Raw genomic sequence first — 23,995 nt, forward strand, 5'->3', positions numbered from 1 at the left:
CTACTCCTGCATATTCCAATCTGGGTCTTATTATAGTATTTATCAATTTCTTCATCATTTCTTTGTCCATGTAGTGAAATGCTACTCCAATATTCCTCAGCAAATTATATGTTTCTCTAAAAATTCTATCAATATGGCTTACTGGTTGATTGTTTTCTTCCATTGTCACTCCTAAGTCCTTTTCCTTTTGACTTTCTCCAGTTCTACTCCATCTCCCATCTTATAGATTCCCACAGGTCGTCTTTCACTCTTTCCCATTTCCATGACATGGCTTTTGTTCACATTGAATTCCATTTCCCACTTCTTACTCCATTCCCAGATCTTATTTAGGTCTTCTTGCAGTATTTCACAATCCTCCTTTTGCTTTATAACTCTGCACAGTTTCGTATCATCCGCAAACAAATTTATGTAGCTGTTCACTCCTTCTGGCATGTCGTTAATATAAATGAGGAAAAGTATTGGTGCCAATACTGACCCCTGTGGCACTCCGCTTTCTACTGCTCTCCACTTGGACTTCATATCTTTAACTACCGTCCTTATTTCTCTCCCCCTCAAATAATTTTCTATCCATCTCAATGTGCTTCCTTTTAAGCCACCCTTCTCCTCTAACTTCCACAGTAATCTTGCATGTGGCACTTTGTCAAACGCCTTTTTAAATCCAAATAGATGCAGTCAACCCATCCTCTCTCTCTTGTACTCTATCAACTATTCTAGAATAGAAACTCAATAAATTAGTTACACAAGACCGTCCTTTTCTAAAACCAAATTGGCTATTTGATATTAATTTGTTGTCTTCAAGGAACTCGATCCATTGTTTCTTTATTATTCTTTCACACATCTTGCATATTACACTAGTTAGTGATACCGGTCTGTAATTTAAAGGTTCTTCTTTCCTTCCGCTCTTATATATGGGAACCACCTCAGCTCTTTTCCATTCTACTGGCACTGTTCCATTTTCTATTGAGCATTTTATGATGTATATAGGACTTGCTAGTTCTTCCCTACATTCTTTCAGTATTCTGCCTGAGACTTCATCTGGTCCCATTGCCTTCTCTTCATCCAGTTCCTTCATTAACTCTTTTATTTCAAGCTTGGTTACTTTAATCTCTTTCATATAGATTGTCTCTCTATTACCCTGTGGTCTCTCAAATTTGGATTCTTTAGTAAAGACCTCCTGGAATTTTTTATTTAATAGTTCTGCCATACTTTTTGGGTCTTCCACCATCCTGTTCTCTCCTTTTAACCTTTCTATTGTTTCTTTATGCCTAATTTTTCCATTTATGAATCTATAGAACAATTTTGGTTGCTCCTTACATTTTTCGACAATATCTTTTTCGAAGTTCTTTTCCTCTTCCTTCCTCACCTTAACATATTCATTTCTCGCTGCCTTGAAGTTTTCCTTGTTTGTTGGATTCCTATTTCTCCTCCACCTTTTCCATGCTCCATCTCTTTTCTCCTTTGCCCTAGCACACCTTGCATTAAACCAATCTTTCTTTCCTTCTTCTTTTGGTCTATATTTTGGGACATATTCCTGACTCCTGTTTTGTATATTTCCAAAAATAAGTTATATTTGTCTTGCATTGTCTCTGAGTTTTCCATCTCCTCCCAGTCTACGTTTTAAAATAGTTCTTGAGATTCTCAATATCAGCCTTTCTGTAATTTAATCGGTCTCCTTTGTATGAATCGTCTCTATCTTCCTTTCCTCTTCTATATCTATTTCTAATATTGCATGGTCACTCTTTCCCAATGGGCACTTATATCTTATATTGTCATTCATTTGTATACCCCTTGTAAAAACTAGGTCCAATCTCGCCGGCTCGTCGTTTCCTCTGAATCTTGTGTATTCCTTTACTCTCTGGTCCATCATATTGTCTATCATTAGGTTCAAGAATCTTTCTCCCAGGCTTCTTCCCCATACCACTTTCATAATTTTCCCAGTCCACTTCTTTACAGTTGAAATCTCCTACTAATATAACTTTTTTCCTTTCTTTAACGCTTCTCATTAGACTCCTTATTGTGTCATCTATCATGTCTTTATATTCTTGATTGGTCCATGAATTTGTTTTTGGTGGCACATATGTTACAATGATTGTTAACTCTTTTTTATTAATATGCATCTTAATATACAATACTTCTGCTTTTCCTTCCCCACATTCCACTTGGTTGATCACTATCTCCTTCCTTAACATTATCATGACTCCTCCTCCTTTACCTTCTCTGTCTCTTCTCCATACATTATACCTATTATCCAAATCTATTATGATTGCCTCATTTAGTTTTGTTTCAGCCAGGCATACAATATCTGGATTTTCTTTCCTTATGTAATCTCTTAATTCTAATTTACTTTGTGTGTGTGTGTATTTACCTATTTGTGTATTACAGGGCCCGAGCTAAGCTCTCTGTGTCCTGTCTCCTTGTCCATTCCTGTCAGTTTATGCTTTAGTTTATCTTTTCAGTGCAGTATTGTATATGTTATACAATGGAACTTTGGTTCTTGAAATTAATTAATTTCTGAATATTATTCAAAACCCAAAATTTCTAGAAATCAAAACTATTTTCCCAATAGAAATTTATGTAAAATGGATTGATTCATTCCCAGACACCTGTCATCCCTGTCTTAGCAGCTATTGACAGATGTTCCAATTGCCACAATGGCTGTTCCACAATGGTTCCAGTCCAGAAATTATCCATGACTCCAGACTCATTAGGAGATACTATTTTGACCATGGAGGTGTTCTTGTCACTGGTTTGGTGAGGAGTGACACAGAGAGGATCTACCCATTGAAAGTGATTAATACACTTTGACATTTTGCTGCTAAGAAAAGCTGCTAGGTGGGAAGTGGTAATGGCATTGTGGGTCATTGAGATAACTACAGGAGGCACACCATTACTGAACGTTGAAAAGTGTTTGTGTAAATGAGGCTTTTCAGTAGGAACTCATTTAACATTTCAAAGATTGAAGTCCTATCTTTCCTACAGATACATAAAAATCAAGGACCTGAATAATTATGGTATGGCAACCTAAGCAATCATGAGCTCAAAATTTTTTTAGAAAAGGAAGGCTTTTGGTAACTGAGGTTCCACTGCATGTTGTTTAGGCATTTGTCACATGCATATTTTCTCAGTTTTGCTATCTTAATAATCATAAAAGCTTCCAGTGGCTGTGATATTTTTTCTTGTCTTTATATTTTCCCATTACTCTATTTTTTTATAACAAATACCATAGTAAGTGGGTCTTTTTGTTTAATTGTTTTTGTTGCCCAAGCCTGTTCTCTCCTCTTACATGAAAAAAAAAAAAAACACTGGATATCCATATCTCTTCAGGTTCAGTATCAGAATCTGGTGAATGAGCTCATCAAGAACATCATCATCTTTAGTGAAGACATCTTCCCTGGTGATGGCGGCCATGTCTATGAGAAGTACATTTCCCGTGACTCCATAGACCTGGAGGTGGAAGCTTGTGATGCACCATCCGAGAATCCCGATGAAGTGGACTCAGAGCCAGGCCAGTCAGAGGATGGTGAGTGTCTGTCTAACCAATGCTCATGGTTGTCATTTGTAACTTAAAGCTTCATCTTAAAATTAAGTGTGTAAAATTTTTATCCTTGTGCATATTGTGTATGTTGAGTGTAGTTTGTAATAGTTGTGCGAGTCCTTGTGGTGTATAACATTGTTGGAAAAAACTTGTCTTTGTAACTGTTTTTTGATCGTAACTTTAGTCTTCCATGTTGATTAACAATCCACTTTTTTTTTTTTTTTTTTTTTTTTTATTAATTAATTATTTATTATTATTATTATTTTTTTTTTTTTTTTTTTTTTTTTTGTGGTTATGATTCCTTGCCTTAAGTGAAACTTAACCCTGAAAAAAGAAAAAAAAATGCACTAGCAATGATAGATCAGCCAAACTTTTTATGAAAGAAAATTAAAAGCAATTTTGTTTATTTTATAATCACATTTTCTTAGATCACTTATTTTTTTGGTTTTTGAAAATTTTTACTTCCAATATTTTGTTTTATAACATTATAGCAAAATGAAAGAAAGACAGCTTTTCCTGTTTTATCATTTATCTTCTATATTAGTACACTTATAAGCTGCTGCTAATGTGTTGGTCACAGAGCAATATTTCACCTTAGTAATAGAATGAGATAGTTTTTTTTTTTTTTTTTTTTTTTTTTTCATTGTAGGAAGACCATTATGTCACTTTCACTGTTGCTATTAGTGTGTTTATAAGAGAGGAAGAAGTTTGATGGCCATCCATTATTAGCATTGGATCCTTGTAGTTTTTAAATTAATGTATTTGCTTTTTATATACTGAAATGATTGACCACCTTGTAACAAATATGGATACCTATCAATTCAGTTCACTGTAATGCCATCAACTTCAATTGGTGCTAAAAGTATTAATGATTATGAGAATGGTAGTGATGGTGAAATGTATTGTGGCAATGGTGGTAATGGTAATCCTAGGCCTTTATCAGTTTGTCTGTCTCAGGGTGCATCTTAATCCATCCTACGTGCACGCGCACACACACACACACACACACACACACACACACACACACACACACACACACACACACACACACACACGGGACATCGTCGATGGCGGAGGTGGTCGCTGAGCTCCAGAGCAATCATCTATAATTCTACAGTTACCTAAGAGTAACCAAGGTGGGAAAGGAGCTGGTAATGTTTGTCCCGTCTCCATATAGTCATGTTAACTGTTGATTAGCAAAATAATGTCCAGTGAAGGTAAATATAAACTGTAGCCTGCGTTTGAGCCATCAGCTGGTTTGTTTACGTCTGCGCAACATGGCGGCCGTGAACTCGAAAGAGGAATCAGACTTCACAGGGTTTCAAGGAATAATGGAGAAGAGCGCTTATGTGAAGAAAATTCTGGAGTTAGAAGGTAAAATTGAAAACTGTTTGAAAAGTATGAGGGCCTGGAAACGAGTTATGACAATGTAAAAAGAGACTGTGCCGATATGAAGAAGGAAAATGCAGCACTGAAAGAGGAAGTTAAGCTAATTAAAGTGAATTGCGAAAAATGTGGAGAATCTCTAGGAAAAGTGATGGAGAAGCAGGCTGAATGGAAAAAAGTCAGGAAGTGGAAAGAAAGGAGGTAAATTACAAAGTTGCAAGTCTGGAAAAGGAAATCAAAGAGTCAGGGGAGAAAACTTTGGGCCTTGCTGAAATTATAGATCAACAGATCATAGAAGAGAAGATAGCTGAGAAAGTGGTGAAGGTTATTAAGTCAAATGAGACATTGGTGAGGGAAACTGTAGACAAAAAGAGATGTGTGGTGATATTTGGTGTGGAGGAGGATAAGACACCGAGTAAAATGGAGAGAGAGGAAAACATAAAAAAGGTGATAAATAATATCATTAATGTGGTGCAAGAGGAGGGAAAAGACCTAGTACAAGAAATAGAGGACTTCCATAGAATTGGAAAGTTCACAAGAGAAGGTATGAGGCCAATAAGAATCAAACTTAAGTCACAAAAGGATGTAGATGAATTGGTGGAGAAGTCATGGAGGCTAGCCCAGCAGGAAACAACAAGGAAGATTTGGTTGAGAAGAGATCTCGGTGAAAAGGAAAGAGAAATGTTAAATGAGTTGAGAAAGGAGGCTTTGAAAAAAATGAAGAGAGGACAGAAGAAGAGAAGAAAGAGTTTTTCTGGAGAATCTTGGATATGAGACTGAGGAAGTGGTTCATAACCCAGAAAAGTACAGCAAGAAAGGACTAAAGAAACTTACATATGAGCGAAATGTAATGTATTCCAACATAAATGGAGTGATATCGGGATTTTAGAACTCAACGATTACTTGAGGACAAGAACCCAGATATTGTGGGTCTTACTGAAACAAAACTGAGAGAGGAGAAGACCTGATGAAGGTTGGAGAAGGAAATATAACGTTTGGAAAAGAAATAGAGTAGGTAAGATGGGAGGAGGAGTGATGTTGCTGGTTAAAAAGATATAAAGGTGGATCAAGTGAAAAAGGTATGGGAAAGGCAGAAGTGCTAAAGATCAGAGCAGAAACTAATGAAGGAAAAAGAGGCACTACATAGTGGTGTACGTACCACCTAAGACAAATGCATGGTCAGTACAGGAATATGAAGAAATGATAAGTGATACAGGAACATGTCTGGAAGAAATGTTGGGTGGCTGTGAACGAACTATAATGATGGGAGATTTTAATTGTAAAGAGGTGTGTTGGGAGGACTGGTCAATGGAAGGATCAGAGACAACATGGGGAAATACACTATTGACACTGGCAATGGAAAATGTGTTAACTCAGTGGGTCAAAGAAGATACTAGGTTTGGAGGAGAGGGAGCATCGTCAAGACTGGACTTGGTCTTTAGTACAGAGCCAATGGTCATTGAGGAGATGAGGGTGGAGTGCCCTTTAGCAAAGAGTGATCATGCAGTTTTGGAGTTCAAGGTGATAGACGAAGAGAAATCTAGAAGAAATGAAGAATATAAAGTGGGAAGATGGAATTATGCCAAGACAGATTTTGGAAACCTAAAGAAATTCTTTCAAGAGACAAATTGGATGAAATTCAAGAGTGCTAAGGAGCAAATGAAAAGTGGAAGGAATTTATAAAAATATACAAAGAAGGTGAGAAAAATTTGTACCAATAAGACAACATAGAGAAGTTGGAAAGCAGGACTGGTTTAACGATAGATGTGAAAAGGCTAGAACAAGAAAAGAGGATGCATGGAAGAGGTGGAGAAGGAAAAGACGGATTAAGCAGTGGGAAAGTTACAAAAGAGCAAGAAATGAATATGTGTTGATTAGAAGAGAAGAAAGAAAGAAACAAGAAAAGGATATAATTGATAAATGTAAAGACCAACCAAGGCTTTTTTACAGACATGTGAACAACAACATCAAAAATAGAGAAAGTATTGAAAGTTTAGAAGTAAATGGAGTATACAGTGAAGATCCCAGGAAATGGCAGAGGCTATGAATGGATGCTTTCGGAAGGTATTCACAAAGGAGACTGCTTTTGACAAACCACTGGTAATGGAACAGAAAGGGATTATGAAGGAGTTTCAAGTAACGGTGGAGGAGATCAAGAACATGATGGGGAGTTTAGAAGTGAGAAAAGCTGTGGGACCTGATGGGGTATCAGGATGGATTTTAAGAGAATGCAGGAGCAATTGGCAGAAAAAGTTTGTGAAGTAATTGATGCCTCATTAAGGGAAGGCGTAGTGCCCCAAGACTGGAAAAGAGCTAACATTGTCCCAATCTATAAATCAGGTAACAAAGAGACCCATTGAACTATAGACCAGTGTCACTTACAAGTGTGGTAGCTAAGATGTGTGAGAGGGTGGTGAAGACTAGATGGACAGACTTCTTGGAGAAAAATGACATACTTTGTGAGTGTCAATTTGGTTTTAGAAAGGGCGTTCATGCACGACAAACCTGATATGTTACTATTCGAGGGTGATAGATGTAATACAGGAAAGAGATGGTTGGGCTGATGGAATATATCTGGATTTAAAAAAGGCCTTTGATAAGGTACCACACCAGAGACTGATCTGGAAACTTGAAATGGTAGGAGGAGTGCATGGCAGTTTACTAAAATGGATGGAAGACTTTTGGTAGGAAGAGAAATGAGAACAATAATTAAGGACAGACCATCAGAATGGGGATTGGTGGAGAGTGGAGTTCCACAGGGATCAGTGTTGGCACCAGTAATGTTCGCAGTCTACATAAATGACATGGTGGATGGGGTGTCCAGTTATGTGAGCCTATTTGCAGACGATGCAAAATTGTTAGAAAAGTGAGATGTGACAAAGATTGCGAACTACTCCAGGAAGACTTGGACAGAATATGGAAATGGAGCTGTACATGGCAAATGGAGTTCAACACGACAAAATGCAAGAAAATAGAGTTTGGCAAGAGTGAAAGAAGAATCAGGAGTATGTACAAGATAGGAAATGAAGACATAAAACCAGTCATGAAGAAAAGACCTTGGGGTGACAATTACCAATGACCTATCGCCAGAGAGACATATAAACAAAATAATTGGAGAAGTATTGAACTTATTGAGGAACATAAGAGTGGCGTTCGTATATCTAGATGAAGAAATGATGAAGAAAATAATTACTGCAATGATAAGACCGAGGCTTGAATATGCAACAATACAGTGGGCTCGAACTTAAAGAAACACATAAGGAAACTAGAGAAAGTACAGAGGGCTGCAACGAAAATGGTGCCTGACTTAAGAGATTTGACTTATGAAGACAGACTGAAAAGAATGCAACTTCCAACCCTGGAAAACAGAAGAGAAAGGGAGACCTGATAGCAATATACAGAGTGATGATTGGCATGGAAAAATGGATAGGGAAGATCTGTGTATGTGGAATGGAAGAATGTCGAGAGGGCATGGGAAAAAACTAAAATGGCCACTTATAGGAGAGATGTGAAAAATATAGCTTCCCTCATAGAAGGGTGGAAGCATGGAATAGTTTAGACGTGGAAGTGGTCAACGCAAGGAATATTCATGATTTTAAGAAAAAGCTGGACATTAATAGATATGGAGACGGGACAACACGAGCATAGCTCTTTTCCCGTATGTTACAATTAGGTAAATACAATTAGGTAAATACACACACACACACACACACACACACACACACACACACACACACACACACACACACACACACACACACACACACTAAAATTGAAAAACTGTTTGAAAAGTATGGGGGCCTGGAAACGAGTGATGACAATGTAATGAAAGAGTGTGCCGATATGAAGAAAAAAAATGAAATACTGAAAGAGGAAGTTAAGTTAATTAAAGTGAATTGCGACAAATGTGGAGAATCTCTAGGAAAAGTGATGGAGAAGCAGGCTGAATGGAAAAAAAGTCAGGAAGTGGAAAGAAAGGAGGTAAATTACAAAGTTGCAAGTCTGGAAAAGGAAATCAAAGAGTCTGGGGAGAAAACTTTGGGCCTTGCTGAAATTATAGATCAACAGATCATAGAAGAGAAGATTGCTGAGAAAGTGGTGAAGGTTATTAAGTCAAATGAGACATTGGTGAGGGAAACTGTAGACAAAAAGAGATGTGTGGTGATATTTGGTGTGGAGGAGGATAAGACACCGAGTAAAATGGAGAGAGAGAAAACATAAAAAGGTGATAAATAATATCATTAATGTGGTGCAGGAGGAGGAAAAGACCTAGTACAAGAAATAGAGGACTTCCATAGAATTGGAAAGTTCACAAGAGAAGGTATGAGGCCAATAAGAATCAAACTTAAGTCACAAAAGGATGTAGATGAATTGGTGGAGAAGTCATGGAGGCTAGCCCAGCAGGAAACAACAAGGAAGATTTGGTTGAGAAGAGATCTCGGTGAAAAGGAAAGAGAAATGTTAAATGAGTTGAGAAAGGAGGCTTTGAAAAAATGAAGAGAGGACAGAAGAGGAGAAGAAAGAGTTTTTCTGGAGAATCTTGGATATGAGACTGAGGAAGTGGTTCATAACCCAGAAAAGTACAGCAAGAAAGGACTAAAGAAACTTACATGAGCGAATGTAATGTATTCCAACATAAATGGAGTGATATCGGGATTTTAGAACTCAACGATTACTTGAGGGACAAGAACCCAGATATTGTGGGTCTTACTGAAACAAAACTGAGAGAGGGAGAAGACCTGATGATGGTTGGAGAAGGAAATATAATGTTTGGAAAAGAAATAGAGTAGGTAAGATGGGAGGAGGAGTGATGTTGCTGGTTAAAAAGATATAAAGGTGGATCAAGTGAAAGAAGGTATGGGAAAGGCAGAAGTGCTAAAGATCAGAGCAGAAACTAATGAAGGAAAAAGAGGCACTACATAGTGGTGTACGTACCACCTAAGACAAATGCATGGTCAGTACAGGAATATGAAGAAATGATAAGTGATACAGGAACATGTCTGGAAGAAATGTTGGGTGGCTGTGAACGAACTATAATGATGGGAGATTTTAATTGTAAAGAGGTGTGTTGGGAGGACTGGTCAATGGAAGGATCAGAGACAACATGGGGAAATACACTATTGACACTGGCAATGGAAAATGTGTTAACTCAGTGGGTCAAAGAAGATACTAGGTTTGGAGGAGAGGGAGCATCGTCAAGACTGGACTTGGTCTTTAGTACAGAGCCAATGGTCATTGAGGAGATGAGGGTGGAGTGCCCTTTAGCAAAGAGTGATCATGCAGTTTTGGAGTTCAAGGTGATAGATGAAGAGAAATCTAGAAGAAATGAAGAATATAAAGTGGGAAGATGGAATTATGCCAAGACAGATTTTGGAAACCTAAAGAAATTCTTTCAAGAGACAAATTGGATGAAATTCAAGAGTGCTAAGGAGCAAATGAAAAGTGGAAGGAATTTATAAAAATATACAAAGAAGGTGAGAAAAATTTGTACCAATAAGACAACATAGAGAAGTTGGAAAGCAGGACTGGTTTAACGATAGATGTGAAAAGGCTAGAACAAGAAAAGAGGATGCATGGAAGAGGTGGAGAAGGAAAAGACGGATTAAGCAGTGGGAAAGTTACAAAAGAGCAAGAAATGAATATGTGTTGATTAGAAGAGAAGAAAGAAAGAAACAAGAAAAGGATATAATTGATAAATGTAAAGACCAACCAAGGCTTTTTACAGACATGTGAACAACAACATCAAAAATAGAGAAAGTATTGAAAGTTTAGAAGTAAATGGAGTATACAGTGAAGATCCCAGGGAAATGGCAGAGGCTATGAATGGATGCTTTCGGAAGGTATTCACAAAGGAGACTGCTTTTGACAAACCACTGGTAATGGAACAGAAAGGGATTATGAAGGAGTTTCAAGTAACTGTGGAGGAGATCAAGAACATGATGGGGAGTTTAGAAGTGAGAAAAGCTGTGGGACCTGATGGGGTATCAGGATGGATTTTAAGAGAATGCAGGGAGCAATTGGCAGAAAAAGTTTGTGAAGTAATTGATGCCTCATTAAGGGAAGGTGTAGTGCCCCAAGACTGGAAAAGAGCTAACATTGTCCCAATCTATAAATCAGGTAACAAGAGAGACCCATTGAACTATAGACCAGTGTCACTTACAAGTGTGGTAGCTAAGATGTGTGAGAGGGTGGTGAAGAATAGATGGACAGACTTCTTGGAGAAAATGACATACTTTGTGAGTGTCAATTTGGTTTTAGAAAGGGCGTTCATGCACGACAAACCTGATATGTTACTATTCGAGGGTGATAGATGTAATACAGGAAAGAGATGGTTGGGCTGATGGAATATATCTGGATTTAAAAAGGCCTTTGATAAGGTACCACACCAGAGACTGATCTGGAAACTTGAAATGGTAGGAGGAGTGCATGGCAGTTTACTAAAATGGATGGAAGACTTTTGGTAGGAAGAGAAATGAGAACAATAATTAAGGACAGACCATCAGAATGGGGATTGGTGGAGAGTGGAGTTCCACAGGGATCAGTGTTGGCACCAGTAATGTTCAGTCTACATAAATGACATGGTGGATGGGGTGTCCAGTTATGTGAGCCTATTTGCAGACGATGCAAAATTGTTAAGAAAAGTGAGATGTGACAAAGATTGCGAACTACTCCAGGAAGACTTGGACAGAATATGGAAATGGAGCTGTACATGGCAAATGGAGTTCAACACGACAAAATGCAAGAAAATAGAGTTTGGCAAGAGTGAAAGAAGAATCAGGAGTATGTACAAGATAGGAAATGAAGACATAAAACCAGTCATGAAGAAAAAGACCTTGGGGTGACAATTACCAATGACCTATCGCCAGAGAGACATATAAACAAAATAATTGGAGAAGTATTGAACTTATTGAGGAACATAAGAGTGGCGTTCGTATATCTAGATGAAGAAATGATGAAGAAAATAATTACTGCAATGATAAGACCGAGGCTTGAATATGCAACAATACAGTGGGCTCGAACTTAAAGAAACACATAAGGAAACTAGAGAAAGTACAGAGGGCTGCAACGAAAATGGTGCCTGACTTAAGAGATTTGACTTATGAAGACAGACTGAAAAGAATGCAACTTCCAACCCTGGAAAACAGAAGAGAAAGGGGAGACCTGATAGCAATATACAGAGTGATGATTGGCATGGAAAAATGGATAGGGAAGATCTGTGTATGTGGAATGGAAGAATGTCGAGAGGGCATGGGAAAAAACTAAAATGGCCACTTATAGGAGAGATGTGAAAAAATATAGCTTCCCTCATAGAAGGGTGGAAGCATGGAATAGTTTAGACGTGGAAGTGGTCAACGCAAGGAATATTCATGATTTTAAGAAAAAGCTGGACATTAATAGATATGGAGACGGGACAACACGAGCATAGCTCTTTTCCCGTATGTTACAATTAGGTAAATACAATTAGGTAAATACACACACACACACACACACACACACACACACACACACACACACACAATGGAAGAAAATAATCAACCGGTTAGCCATATTGATAGAATTTTCAGAGAGACGTATAATTTCCTAAGGAATATTGGAGTAGCATTTCACTATATGGACAAGGAAATGATGAAGAAATTGATAAGTACTAAAATAAGACCTAGATTGGAATATGCAGGAGTTGTGTGGACTCCCATAAAAAGAAACACATAAGAAAATTAGAGAGACTACAAAAAATGGCTACAAGAATGGTTCCAGAATTTAAAGGGATGGCATATGAAGAGAAACTAAAGGCAATGGATCTACCAACCTTGGAGCAGAGAAGAGAGAGAGGGGATCTGATACAAGTTTATAAATTGATTAACGGAATGGATGAAGTGGATAATGAGAAACTGATCCTGAGAGAAGAATATGACTTTAGAAGCACAAGATCGCATAGTAAGAAACTAAGGAAGGACGATGTCTGAGAGATGTTAAAAATTTAGTTTCCATAAAGATGTGTTGAGACTTGGAACAGTTTGAGTGAGGAAGTGGTATCAGCAAAGAGTGTACATAGGTTTAAAGAAAAATTGGATAAGTGTAGATATGGAGACGGGACCACACGAGCATAAAGCCCAGGCCCTGTAAAACTACAACTAGGTAAATACAACTAGGTAAACACACACACACACACACACACACACGGCCCGGTAGCTCAGTGGTTAGAGCGCTGGCTTCACAAGCCGGATGACCGGGGTTCGGTTCCCTGGCCGGGTGGAGATATTTGGGTGTGTCTCCTTTCACGTGTAGCCCCTGTTCACCTAGCAGTGAGTAGGTACGGGATGTAAATCGAGGAGTTGTGACCTTGTTGTCCCGGTGTGTGGTGTGTGCCTGGTCTCAGACCTATCCCAAGATCGGAAATAATGAGCTCTGAGCTCATTCCGTAGGGTAACGTCTGGCTGTCTCGTCAGAGACTGCAGCAGATCAAACAGTGAATTACACACACATATAGTTTCCCGCAGAGATGTATTGAGACGTGGAACAGTTTAAATGAAGAAGTAGTGTCTGCAACAAGTGTGCATACTTTTAAAGTAAGATTGGATAAGTGTAGATATGGAGACGGGGCCACACGAGCATAAAGCCCAGGCCTTGTAAAACTACAACTAGGTAAATACACACACACACACACACACACACACACACACACACACACACACACACACACACACACATACATACATACATGTAGTGTAGTGGTTAGCACACTCAACTTACAACTGAAAAGTCGAGTCCCAGGTGCGGCGAGGCAAATGGGTGAGCCTCTTAATGTATAGTCCCTTTTCATGTAGCAGCAAGTAGATACTGTATGTAATTTGAGGGGTTGTGGCCTTGTATTCCGGGTGTGTGGAGTGTGGTGTGGTCTCAGTCCTACCCGAAGATCGGTCTAGGAGCTCTGATCTTGCTCTGTAATGAAGAAGGCTGGCTGGGTGACCAACAGGCAACCATAGATACACACACACTTTTGTTGATTTTATTCTTTTCAGTCTATATTTTATTATTCTTATTTATTCATCCAAATTAAGAGTTTTAGATGTTGGGTATGTTCACTCCTAGAAAGGCTGACGAAGCATTACAGGCTCCTGATTTATCCACTTGTTCCACAAATGTGTGTCTGTGCATCTGCTAAGCTTTTATTCATATTTCATTTGTGGATACTAAACTGCATTATCAATTTTGATCATTGAAACTGAAGTATAATATCTTCCTTAGCCTTAAAAAATGTATATGTAGAAGGTATGTTGAAATAGTTTTTTATTAGTAAATATTGATTGTTTTTCAGTATCATTTGAGTAATTTTCAGGGTAAATAGAGTCATATTTTAAAGGCAGCATCACACGGAAGTATTTTTCTGGCAGGATGATGCTCTGAGGTGCTGGTATCAGCAATATTTCACTCCAGCTACAGGCAAGTTCGTCACACGAGTGATGATCCCATGCCTCAGTGTCTCCTCATTAAACCAAAACAAATGGGGCCATGAACTATGAGGTGACTAGCCATTATTGATCTTAATTTACTAGTTATATAAAGAATTTGGCGCAGAAAACGTGTCTGGGCAAGATAGTGGCTTCAACGTAGAGAAGAGAGCATGCTGCGTGAAGGTACCATAGAGGATGATGAGAGCTGTGAGTCATTTCAGCAGCGTGTTTCCTTCACTTTTGATTTATCTATTTATGTAATTGGTTTTTCATTTCTTGTTCAAAATATCTCACAAGTATGTGAGTGTTCATCGACCAGTATGGCAGTGTTTACAAACAAAGATGCTGGAAGGGTTTGATCATTAGCGAGGTCTGGGATTCAGGAGATAGGATGCTGGTAGATGCCACTACTGGCATCTAGATGCTGGGAGGTACCGGTAAAAGCTCTCATGTGGTGCCGCTTTTATGTACTTAACCACCAGAACATTTATAAGATGAACACATTAAGTAGTGAAGAATAATCAGAGCCTGTACTTCGACAGTTATGTGTATAACTTTGTGCAACAGTAAAATATGTATGATGGGGTTGTATATGTAGTCATACATTTTATGTGGACATTTGCTTGGCTTTATTTTTATTCTTTGTAATTGTTGATATTAAGATGCTTTTCTTGTTGCTCTTTTATGTAGTTATTCATCAAAATATTTTGATTGTGTTTGCATGGTTTTGACTATCTGTGGCTTCCCTTGCAGATTCAGTATTTAGAGACAAAGATATTGCCCTTCAGATATTTGGAAGTAAGTTAAATTTTATCATAGTTCCCAAGATTAAGCTTTCATAGAGTAAGAATAAAGTATTTTTCATTAAAGCTGAAGTAGTCTTAGACTGCCAGTTAACAGAAATAAAGAAATAATAATATTCATTTTGTTCTTTGTCATATGGAGAAGTGTGCTGGTTTTCTCTTGAATATAATTTTTATATAGCTTGCATGAAACTGGACTATTTAATAATTTGTCTCCTAGGTTTAAGGTAGTGTCAGTGTTATTGTCTGCATGGTTTGCATGACCATCAGAGTGGATGTAGTCCCAAAGTTCATTGTTGTTGTCTAGCAAAATTTATCCATACCAGTAGAGGAGCCTAACACCATTTCAATGCCTTAAATTATATTATTATCATAAATTTGTGTCAATTGTATATTGAATATTCATAGATTTATGAAAAGAATTATAATAAAGTATTGTTTGTATCTGAGTGATGAAGCAATCACTGTATGTAAGAAAATTCTATTGCTTTCTCCCTACAATGAGATTAACTATTGTTGGCTTCTCACAGATTTGTGGATTCTCTGTCTCAATGCAGACGATATGTGGTATTTAAAAGCAAAAATCTTACTGTTATTCCATTAAACACTGATGGTTGTTTATTACCAACAGTACATAACTGTATGCACTTTATTTCTCTTCAGTTTTAAAAATCTTATAGTATGACCATATACATTTAAATGAAATCCCAAGTGAACATGTTATTATTATGTCTAATACATATTTTTATACCTACAATGCTTGGATTTTCTTTATTTGAAAGAAAATAAAGTTGTACAAAAGTGCATTTTCAAAGATTAATAATTATTATCTATGAAGATTAATTAAGTTTCAGAACTTCAGTTACGATTATTTTTTCAAACAGAAAGTGAAATCTTAGAAGCCATAGCGCAGTTTGACTTCCTGGCTCGGTCTGAACGAGAGTTGAGCTTCAACAAGGGAGATGTGCTGGTGCTGCACTCCCAGGTGTCCAGTGACTGGTGGCGCGGCTCATTCCAGGGCAAGCAGGGCCTCATCCCTGACAAATATATCCTCCTCAAAATCAGGTTTGTTGTTTATAGTATTTGTTGAATTCAGGCATTTAGAAAAAGTGTCAAGAACAAATGCATTGCCACCAGCAGCCTAAACTATTTTTGTATATTGTGTGTGTGTGTGTGTGTGTGTGTGTGTAGGAGTGAGGCCAGCCAAGGGCAACACACACACACAAAAAAAAAAGGCCCACTTGATGCCGTTTCTCAAAAAGATAAGATGGGTTAGCCAAAATAAGGGAGCAAATTGTCTTGACACCTCTCTCTCAAAAGAAGACAAGTTGTAGGAATATGGAAATACAGAAGCAGTCAGGGAATTCCAGAGTTTACCAGTGAAAGGTATAAATGATTGAGAGTACTGGTTAACTCTTGCATTAAAGAGTTGGACAGAAAAGAGATGAGAGGAAGAAGAAAGCCTTCTGCAGCGAGGCCGCAGGAAAAGGGGTTGCATGCAGTTAGCAAGATCAGTATAGCAGTTAGCATAAAAGTAATGATAAAAGATAGAAAGACATGCAACATTTCGTTGATGAGAAAGAGGTTGAAGACACTCATTCAGTGGAGGGGAGTTGATGGGGCAAAAAGCTTTTGATTCCACCCTATCTAATAAAACTGTGTGAGTGGAACCCCACAAGCATGTGAAGAGTACTCCATATAAGGATGGATAAGGCCCTTGTATAGAGTAAGCAGTTGGAGAGGCGAGAAAAACTGGCGGGGGCGCCTCAGAACGCCCAACTTCATAGAAGCTGTTTTAGCAAGAGATGAGATGTGAAGTGTCCAGTTAAGATTATGAGTAAAGGACAGACCGAGGATATTCATTGTGGAATAGGGAGACAGTTTGAGTGTCATTGAAGAAGAGGGGATAGTTGTCTGGAAGGTTGTGTCGAGTTGATAGATGGAAGAATTGAGTTTTTGAGGCATTGAATAAAATTAAGTTTTCTCTGCTCCAATCAGAAATCTTAGAAAGATCAGAAGTCAGGCATTCTGTGGCATCCCTGCGTGATCTATTGACTTCCTGAAAGGTTGGACGTCTTTGAAAGGACGTGGAAAGATGTAGGGAGGGTGGTATCATCAGCGCAGGAGTGGATAGAGCAAGAAGTTTGGTTAAGAAGATTATTAATGAAGAATAGAAAGAGAGTGAGTGACAAGACAGAACCTTGAAGAACACCACCATTAATAGATTTAGAACAGTGGCCATCTACCACAGCAGCAATATAACAGTTGGAAAGGAAACTTAAAATAAGATTGCAGAGAGAAGGATAGAAACTGTAGGAAGGCAGTTTAAAAATTAAAGCTTTATGCCAGACTCTATCAAATGCTTTTGATTTGTCTAATGCAACAGCAAAAGTTTCACTGAAATCTCTAAAAGAGGTTGCCTAAGATTCAGTAAGGAAGGCCAGAAGATCACCAGTAGAGTGACCTTGACGGAAGCCATACTGGTGATCAGATAGAAGATTGTGAAGTGACAGATGTTTGAGAATCTTCCTATTCAGGATAGATTAAAAAACTTTAGACAAGCAAGAGATTAAAGCTATAGGATGGTAGTTTGAGGGATTAGAACGGTCACCCTTTTTAGGAACAGGCTGAATGTAGGCAAACTTCCAGCAAGAAGGAAAGGTAGAAGTCGATAGACATAGTTGAAAGAGTTTGGCCAGGCAAGGTGCAAGCACAGAAGCACAGTTTTTAGAACAATAGGAGGGACCCCATCAGGTCCATAAGCCTTCCGAGGGTTTAGGCCAGCGAGGGCATGGAAAACATCATTACGAAGAATTTTGATTGAAGACCTGAAATAGTTAGTGGGAGAAGGAGAGGGATGGACAAGCCCAGACTCATCCAAGATGGAATTGTTAGCAAAGGTTTGAGAGAAGAGTTCAGCTTTTAGAGACAGAAGAGATGGCAGTGGTGCCATCAGGATGAAATAAAAGTGGGAAGTAAAGTTATTAGAGATGTTTTTGGCAAAATGCCAGAAGTCTCGAGGGGAGTTTGAGTTGGAAATATTTTGACATTTTCTGTTGATGAAGGAGTGTTTGGTAAGTTGAAGAACAGACTTGGCATGATTTTGGGCAGAAATATAAAGTGCATGAGATTCAGGAGATGGAAGGCTGAAGTACTTTTTGTGGGCAACCTCTCTATCATGTATAGCATGAGAACAGGCTGTGTTAAACCAAGGTTTAGAAGGTTTAGGTTGAGAAAAAGAATGAGAAATGTATGCCTACATGCCAGACACTACGAGTATCACCTCTGTTATGCGTTCAGCACAAAGAGATGGGTCTCTGACATGGAAGCAGTAATCATTCTAGGGAAAATCAGCATAATACCTCCTCAGCTTCCCCCAACTGGCAGAGGCATAATGTCAGAAGCACCTCCGCTTTGGGGGATCCGGCGGAGGGATTGGAGAAATAAGGACAAGATACAGAAATGAGATTTATCAAGAATGTTGGGCGTGTCTCCAAGATAGTCAGGAATACAAGTAGGGTGTTGCACCAGTTGCTCTAGGTCATGGAGGATAGGAAAGTTGAAGGCTAGTTCACCAGGATGGTCAGTGAAGGGAGAGGAAAGCCAAAGCTGGTGGTGAACATTGAAATCTCCAAGGATGGAGATCTCTGCGAAAGGATAGAGACAGAATGTGCTCCACTTTGGAAGTTAAATAGTCAAAGAATTTATTATAGTCAGAGGAGTTAGGGGAGAGATAGACAGCACAAAAATGAATTTAGTTAAGAGTGACTGTTGAGTCTAGCCAGATGGTGGAAAACTCGGAAGATTCAAGAGTGGGCACAAGAACAAGTGAAGTCATTGCGCACATAGACGCCACAAAAAATGAGAATATAGAAAGTAGGAGGGAACAGAGAAGGGACTACTGTCAGTTGCCTCAGATAGCTGTGTTTCAATGAGAAGATGAGGTTTAGTAGAGAAGAGGTGGTGTTCCACAGATTGATGTAGAAAAAGTTGAGGGAGGTGTGAAGACTTTTGGGGTTGTTGTCAAGAGAGCAGTCTGACCTTGGGACATTTCTGGTCCCCTCCCCAGAAAGAGACTGCAAGGCTGAGTTTGGAGTCACCATTTGATTTATTTTGAATTTTAAGTGAAGGGTGTGTGTGTGGTAAGTGCATGTAGTTTTGAGTGAAGAAGGAGAGTTGTCTTTAGAGGGCAGGCTGTTACTGCCCCCTTGAGTTGTGAGACACAAAGGGAAATTTTCAACGAGATCATAACTAGCTTTGATGGAAGGTTCACAGCACCCCTTAAACTAGTGCTAGTAGATCTCGCTGGGAGTAAATTATTATTTCGGTAGGTGTCTACTACCTCCTCCTCCTTTATTAGTGTTAAGTTATAGTGTTGCTAATGAATATGTTCATTACATAGTAATGGACACTGATAATGATATATAGTCTATATTGACAGTGACACACTAATGGCATTAGAGTTGAGACTGTCAAAAGCTAAAGATTATGACAAATGACATTTGAGTCATAAAGACAAAAGATGTAAGCACCCATTAAGTGATGGCGTAGTAGTTAGTATGCTTAGCTCACACCTGAAGGATTTCAAGTAAATTTTCAGCCTATAGGAAACAGTTATCACATTGTAGTTTTATTTTAATGAATTTCTCAGGGATGAGGACAAAGATCGTCTGAGTGATCGAGGTGCAGCAGAACAGTTACGTAGGCGTGCATCTTCATCATCTGAGTCCATCCTGTCATCTTCCACCCAACAATCCTCTGAAGGGGTGATAAAACCTACTGCACACAATGGAGCTGCCCAGGCTCCCCTATCACCCTCTCCAGCATCAATGCAGAGTCAGGTATGTCCCATTACTAACTTTGAGGCTGTGGTTCTCAGATGAAATAAACATAACAGGCTTTTTGCTTCTGGTGTGGTGTGATTAATCTAGGTCAGTACTGCAGTCACTGGCTTTTGCGCTGGCAGTGCTTGAGCATGACAAGTTAAAGAACAACAGAACAGTGAGGAACGTGATAATAAAAGTTAAATACTGCCACAATGTCATATTCATGACAAAACGGGAAATGATAATTTCCTATTTTGTCATGGGTATGATGTTTTGATGCACAGAATCGCCAGCACTTTTATTATCACCCCAGGACTCGTGTGCCAGCCCAGTGAGTCGCGATGGCCTGGGAGGAGCCTCCTCCTCGCTCGGGCTGGACTCTGGCGGGGTGTCAGACGGGGCACAAGCTGACGGGGGCCGCTCCACCTCTCCGCTGCCCAGCACCCCAGGGCAGGCCTCCCACTCCCCCACCCCCCCACACTCCCTGCAACATGGGGCTTGTCTCTCCCTCTCAGATGTGTCGAGTATCGTGTCTGTCCAGGAGGAGGTAACAGCATAGTTGGTGTGTTGGGCAGTTTTCTTGAGTTCTTTGGGTTATTATTTTTATTTTAGTTTAATTATTAGGTCAAATATAGAATAGGGAATCATGCTATATATTAGAGGGAGTCAGAGTCCCATAGACCAGACTGAGGTTTGTCAAGAGCAGACTTAGCAGTCATGTAATGGCTCCCTTTGGCATTTATTGTGGCCATTCTGTGCCCTTGAAATTTCACTCCCTTTAGCCAAGGAGAAGCTAGTACCCCACTTGTGTTGGGAAGGAGATAACAATAACTCCAGAGATTGCATAATTTTGTGATATAACTAATCAATAGTAGTGGCAATTTATTAATAATGTCTGACTTTTAATTATTGCATATTTTCCCTTTTTTTTTCATACTGACATTGGTGTGATTTGTTTTTGAGAAACTCGTCAAAGTTTTTGGTTTATCTGATAACTTTATGAACAACTGTTACATATGAAAAGTGAAAGTTTTCCTGGGTTACATTAATACCTTTGTTTTTACCAGAATCATTGGAAAGAGCTCTCATATAATGATTTATGTTTTTGCTAATTTACTCTTGATTTACACCTATGTGCAGCAGAAGCAAAATTTCAAAATTTGGCTATATTGGCAGGAGAGAGTCAAGGTGATGTAATCTGCGATACGTCAACCTCATTTGTAATGTCCAGAACATTCTTTGGTATTGACAATCTTTTATATTTGTAAAGTAACAAAGGTTGAGCAACAATTGATTCAACTAAGCAGTTCATTGTAAACAGTTCTGTGATGGAATATCAAAGTTAGTTCTGGAATTTCCTCCTTGAGATACTTCACCAAGGCTAGTATTCTGCTTTTGAGACTAGTGGAGAAAGCCTTTGCTCTTGTTCTGTACAAGGGTGACTATCGCAGGTTGTTCCATTATGTTATTGGAGTGAGCCCAAGCTGTGTACAATACAAGCCTACCTCCTGTGAAGCCTGCATGTCCAGCCTGATCACACTGCTCCTGTAGCTGCAATATCCTACTCCTCTCACTCCTGATCTTTAGCCATGTGTTTTCTGGGCATCTGAATACTGAAATGCCATTTTAATGATTTATTTATCTTTTGCCTATCATTGTTTAGCAAACTAGTGTCTGTCACCCAGCATATGCTTGGCAAGATACCACAACCCTCCGCAATCCCTAATCTAGCCACTCAACAAATTGATGTTTACAAATCTATATTTATGATTGTTTGTCAATAATGCAAAAAACAATCTACTGATTGCAATACTTAAATACTATTCATACATATTATCTCTAGACATATTTATTATCTTTAGTCCACCCATTCCCCTCTTCCCCCAAACTACGCCACCATATTCTTCTTGCTCTCATGGTTGTATTATAATTGATGTGATAATGTCTTGTGATTATGCATATCCCCTTCCCTCCATGTTAGATGAGTGTCTACATATTCTTATAAAATCAGTCCCTGAATATAGAATAAGAATTATGGTTATTTGTAGCTTTAGGGTTATTGTGTAATATGATAACAAGTCCATCTAATGAAAAAGTAAGGAGTATCTGAGTTATTCATGACTTACTTAACTCATATCTTGCTTCTTATTCATAACTTTATTGTTCTGTATTGCAATATATTAACAAAGATTACTACTTGAAGTCACCTCTATAAAATTTCACATTCATAAGTTCACATCTTAGCACAATTATTTGATGAAAAAAATAAAATTAATGTTCCTATAAGATTTAGTAGGAAAAGATTTAGTTACTGGTTTCTGGAATGAAGTGACTGTGTGGACTGAATGGAGCTGTGTTTGTGGGTCAGGACAGCTTAGGTTGGGTGTAGTGGAGGGCTGACAGACTTACAGAGTGATGAAAAGGAAAAGAAACAAGATGGTGTAAGTTAAGGGCATGTGCATTAGTATGAGAGGTGGTGGTGATGACTTTTAACAAGTACTTTTGTATCTGTGAAGCTCTGCTATCTAAAAGTTCAAATAAGTTACTTTTTTTTTTTCTCTCTCTCCCCGGTAATGCAGTGCTGCACATCAGAGTACAAGCTTAGTGTTTGGCTTGATATAAATGACCTCTTTTCCCCCCTATTATGTTACTGCTTCAGCGAGGAATGTGCATATTTATATTCTACATTTTTGTTTCTTCAAACACACCACTTTATAGTTAATAGCATTCAAATGTCATTATTCAAGGATAGGGGTATAAATTAATTGAAACACAATGGGTACTGGGTGTAAGGATTGGTGTCATATTTCATACTGTCATGTCCTTGAGTTCATCCAGAGTGATGAAAGTCCCATTTTCTTATTTATCTTTACCTTTCTTAACAGTGAGGATGCATGGATGACATGCTGCTTGATTTTTTGAGTCTGGTACTTAATGTAGAAAAATGGAGACTGGTGGAAAACAATGCTGTAGAGTTGCGCAGTTGCTATTGTTGAGATTGTTGCTTGGCTGATGAACCTAATTAAACACCTTCATAATTAGTCCTTCTTAACTGTTAATACTGAATGATTTCCCCAATCCACAGAAACTGATAACAGCAGTATTTGTGTACTATTTAGAAATCTATCTCTCCTATCAAGAAGAAATCCCCTCAAAAGGAGATGCTGAGTGATGGAGGTGTGGGCTGTACAAGAGTACTGTTTACCATTTGTCTTTTCAGTATTCACCTAGGTATTAGCAACTCTGAGTAAGGAAGTGTTGTAGGTGACAAGTATTGCTTTTTGTATTGATGAATATGAATAGTCTTGTTGAATATTCATTAAGCATTAACTCGTACAAACAGATCTCCTTTGATGTTCAATTTGGCAGGTCTTGTTCTCTTTCTTACATACCTTCTCTGCTTAGAGCAACGTTCTTATGGTGGTGTGAGATGTGGATTGAATTTATGGTGCTATTAATTGGTTCCATATTTTGTTATACTACAAGCAGTATATAGCTCAGCTGGTTCTGTATTAACAAAGTACAAAACATAAATGTAATTAATCTGGTAAATTTGTGAGTAGCTCGTATGGGGGATAAGGGGTCAAATAATATAGTATAAATATACTACTTCTTAAATGAATAACTAAAAAGTTATTAACATGCACTATCATCTTTTTTGCCTGAGCTTTTGGCATGTGTAGTACTGCTTTATATTCTCAAGTACCTGTTTAAACAAATCCTCAGGTAACAGCCTTACTGGCTGGTTGCTGTTGGTTCAAGGTATGCCCTTGCTATGCATCCAAGAAACAAGAAACATAATATGTAATTTGTCTGCCTAAGAAGCAGAAATGAAGGATTTCAGTAATTTAATATGATGCGAGTTATCAAAAAAGAAAATTTAAGAAATTTAAGTCATTTCCAAAAAGCAGCAAGAGTTTGTGTTGTAACTGGGGTAATTGAAAAAGCTGAAAATATAGGTATGTGATGTATGTGTGTGTGTGTGTGTGTGTG

At 38.4% G+C, this 23,995-nt stretch overlaps 1 protein-coding gene across 17 annotated transcripts in view; it reads left to right on the forward strand.

Annotated features, from left to right (window-relative positions):
* LOC123506365 (SLIT-ROBO Rho GTPase-activating protein 1-like) overlaps positions 1-23,995 on the forward strand; it is a 273,604-nt gene that overhangs the window by 242,267 nt on the left and 7,342 nt on the right. For 14 of the 17 annotated variants that reach the window (XM_045258414.1, XM_045258413.1, XM_045258419.1 and 11 more), the window contains 5 exons: positions 3,325-3,520; positions 15,127-15,171; positions 16,061-16,241; positions 19,828-20,017; positions 20,316-20,549. In XM_045258414.1, coding sequence (XP_045114349.1) covers positions 3,325-3,520; positions 15,127-15,171; positions 16,061-16,241; positions 19,828-20,017; positions 20,316-20,549 — 846 coding nt within the window. The remainder of the gene's footprint in view (positions 1-3,324; positions 3,521-15,126; positions 15,172-16,060; positions 16,242-19,827; positions 20,018-20,315; positions 20,550-23,995) is intronic. The other 3 variants (XM_045258417.1, XM_045258416.1, XM_045258428.1) reach the window with 2 other exon arrangements.

This window comes from Portunus trituberculatus, chromosome 19 (assembly GCF_017591435.1).
Source record: "Portunus trituberculatus isolate SZX2019 chromosome 19, ASM1759143v1, whole genome shotgun sequence".
Classification (NCBI taxonomy): Eukaryota; Metazoa; Arthropoda; class Malacostraca; order Decapoda; family Portunidae; genus Portunus; species Portunus trituberculatus.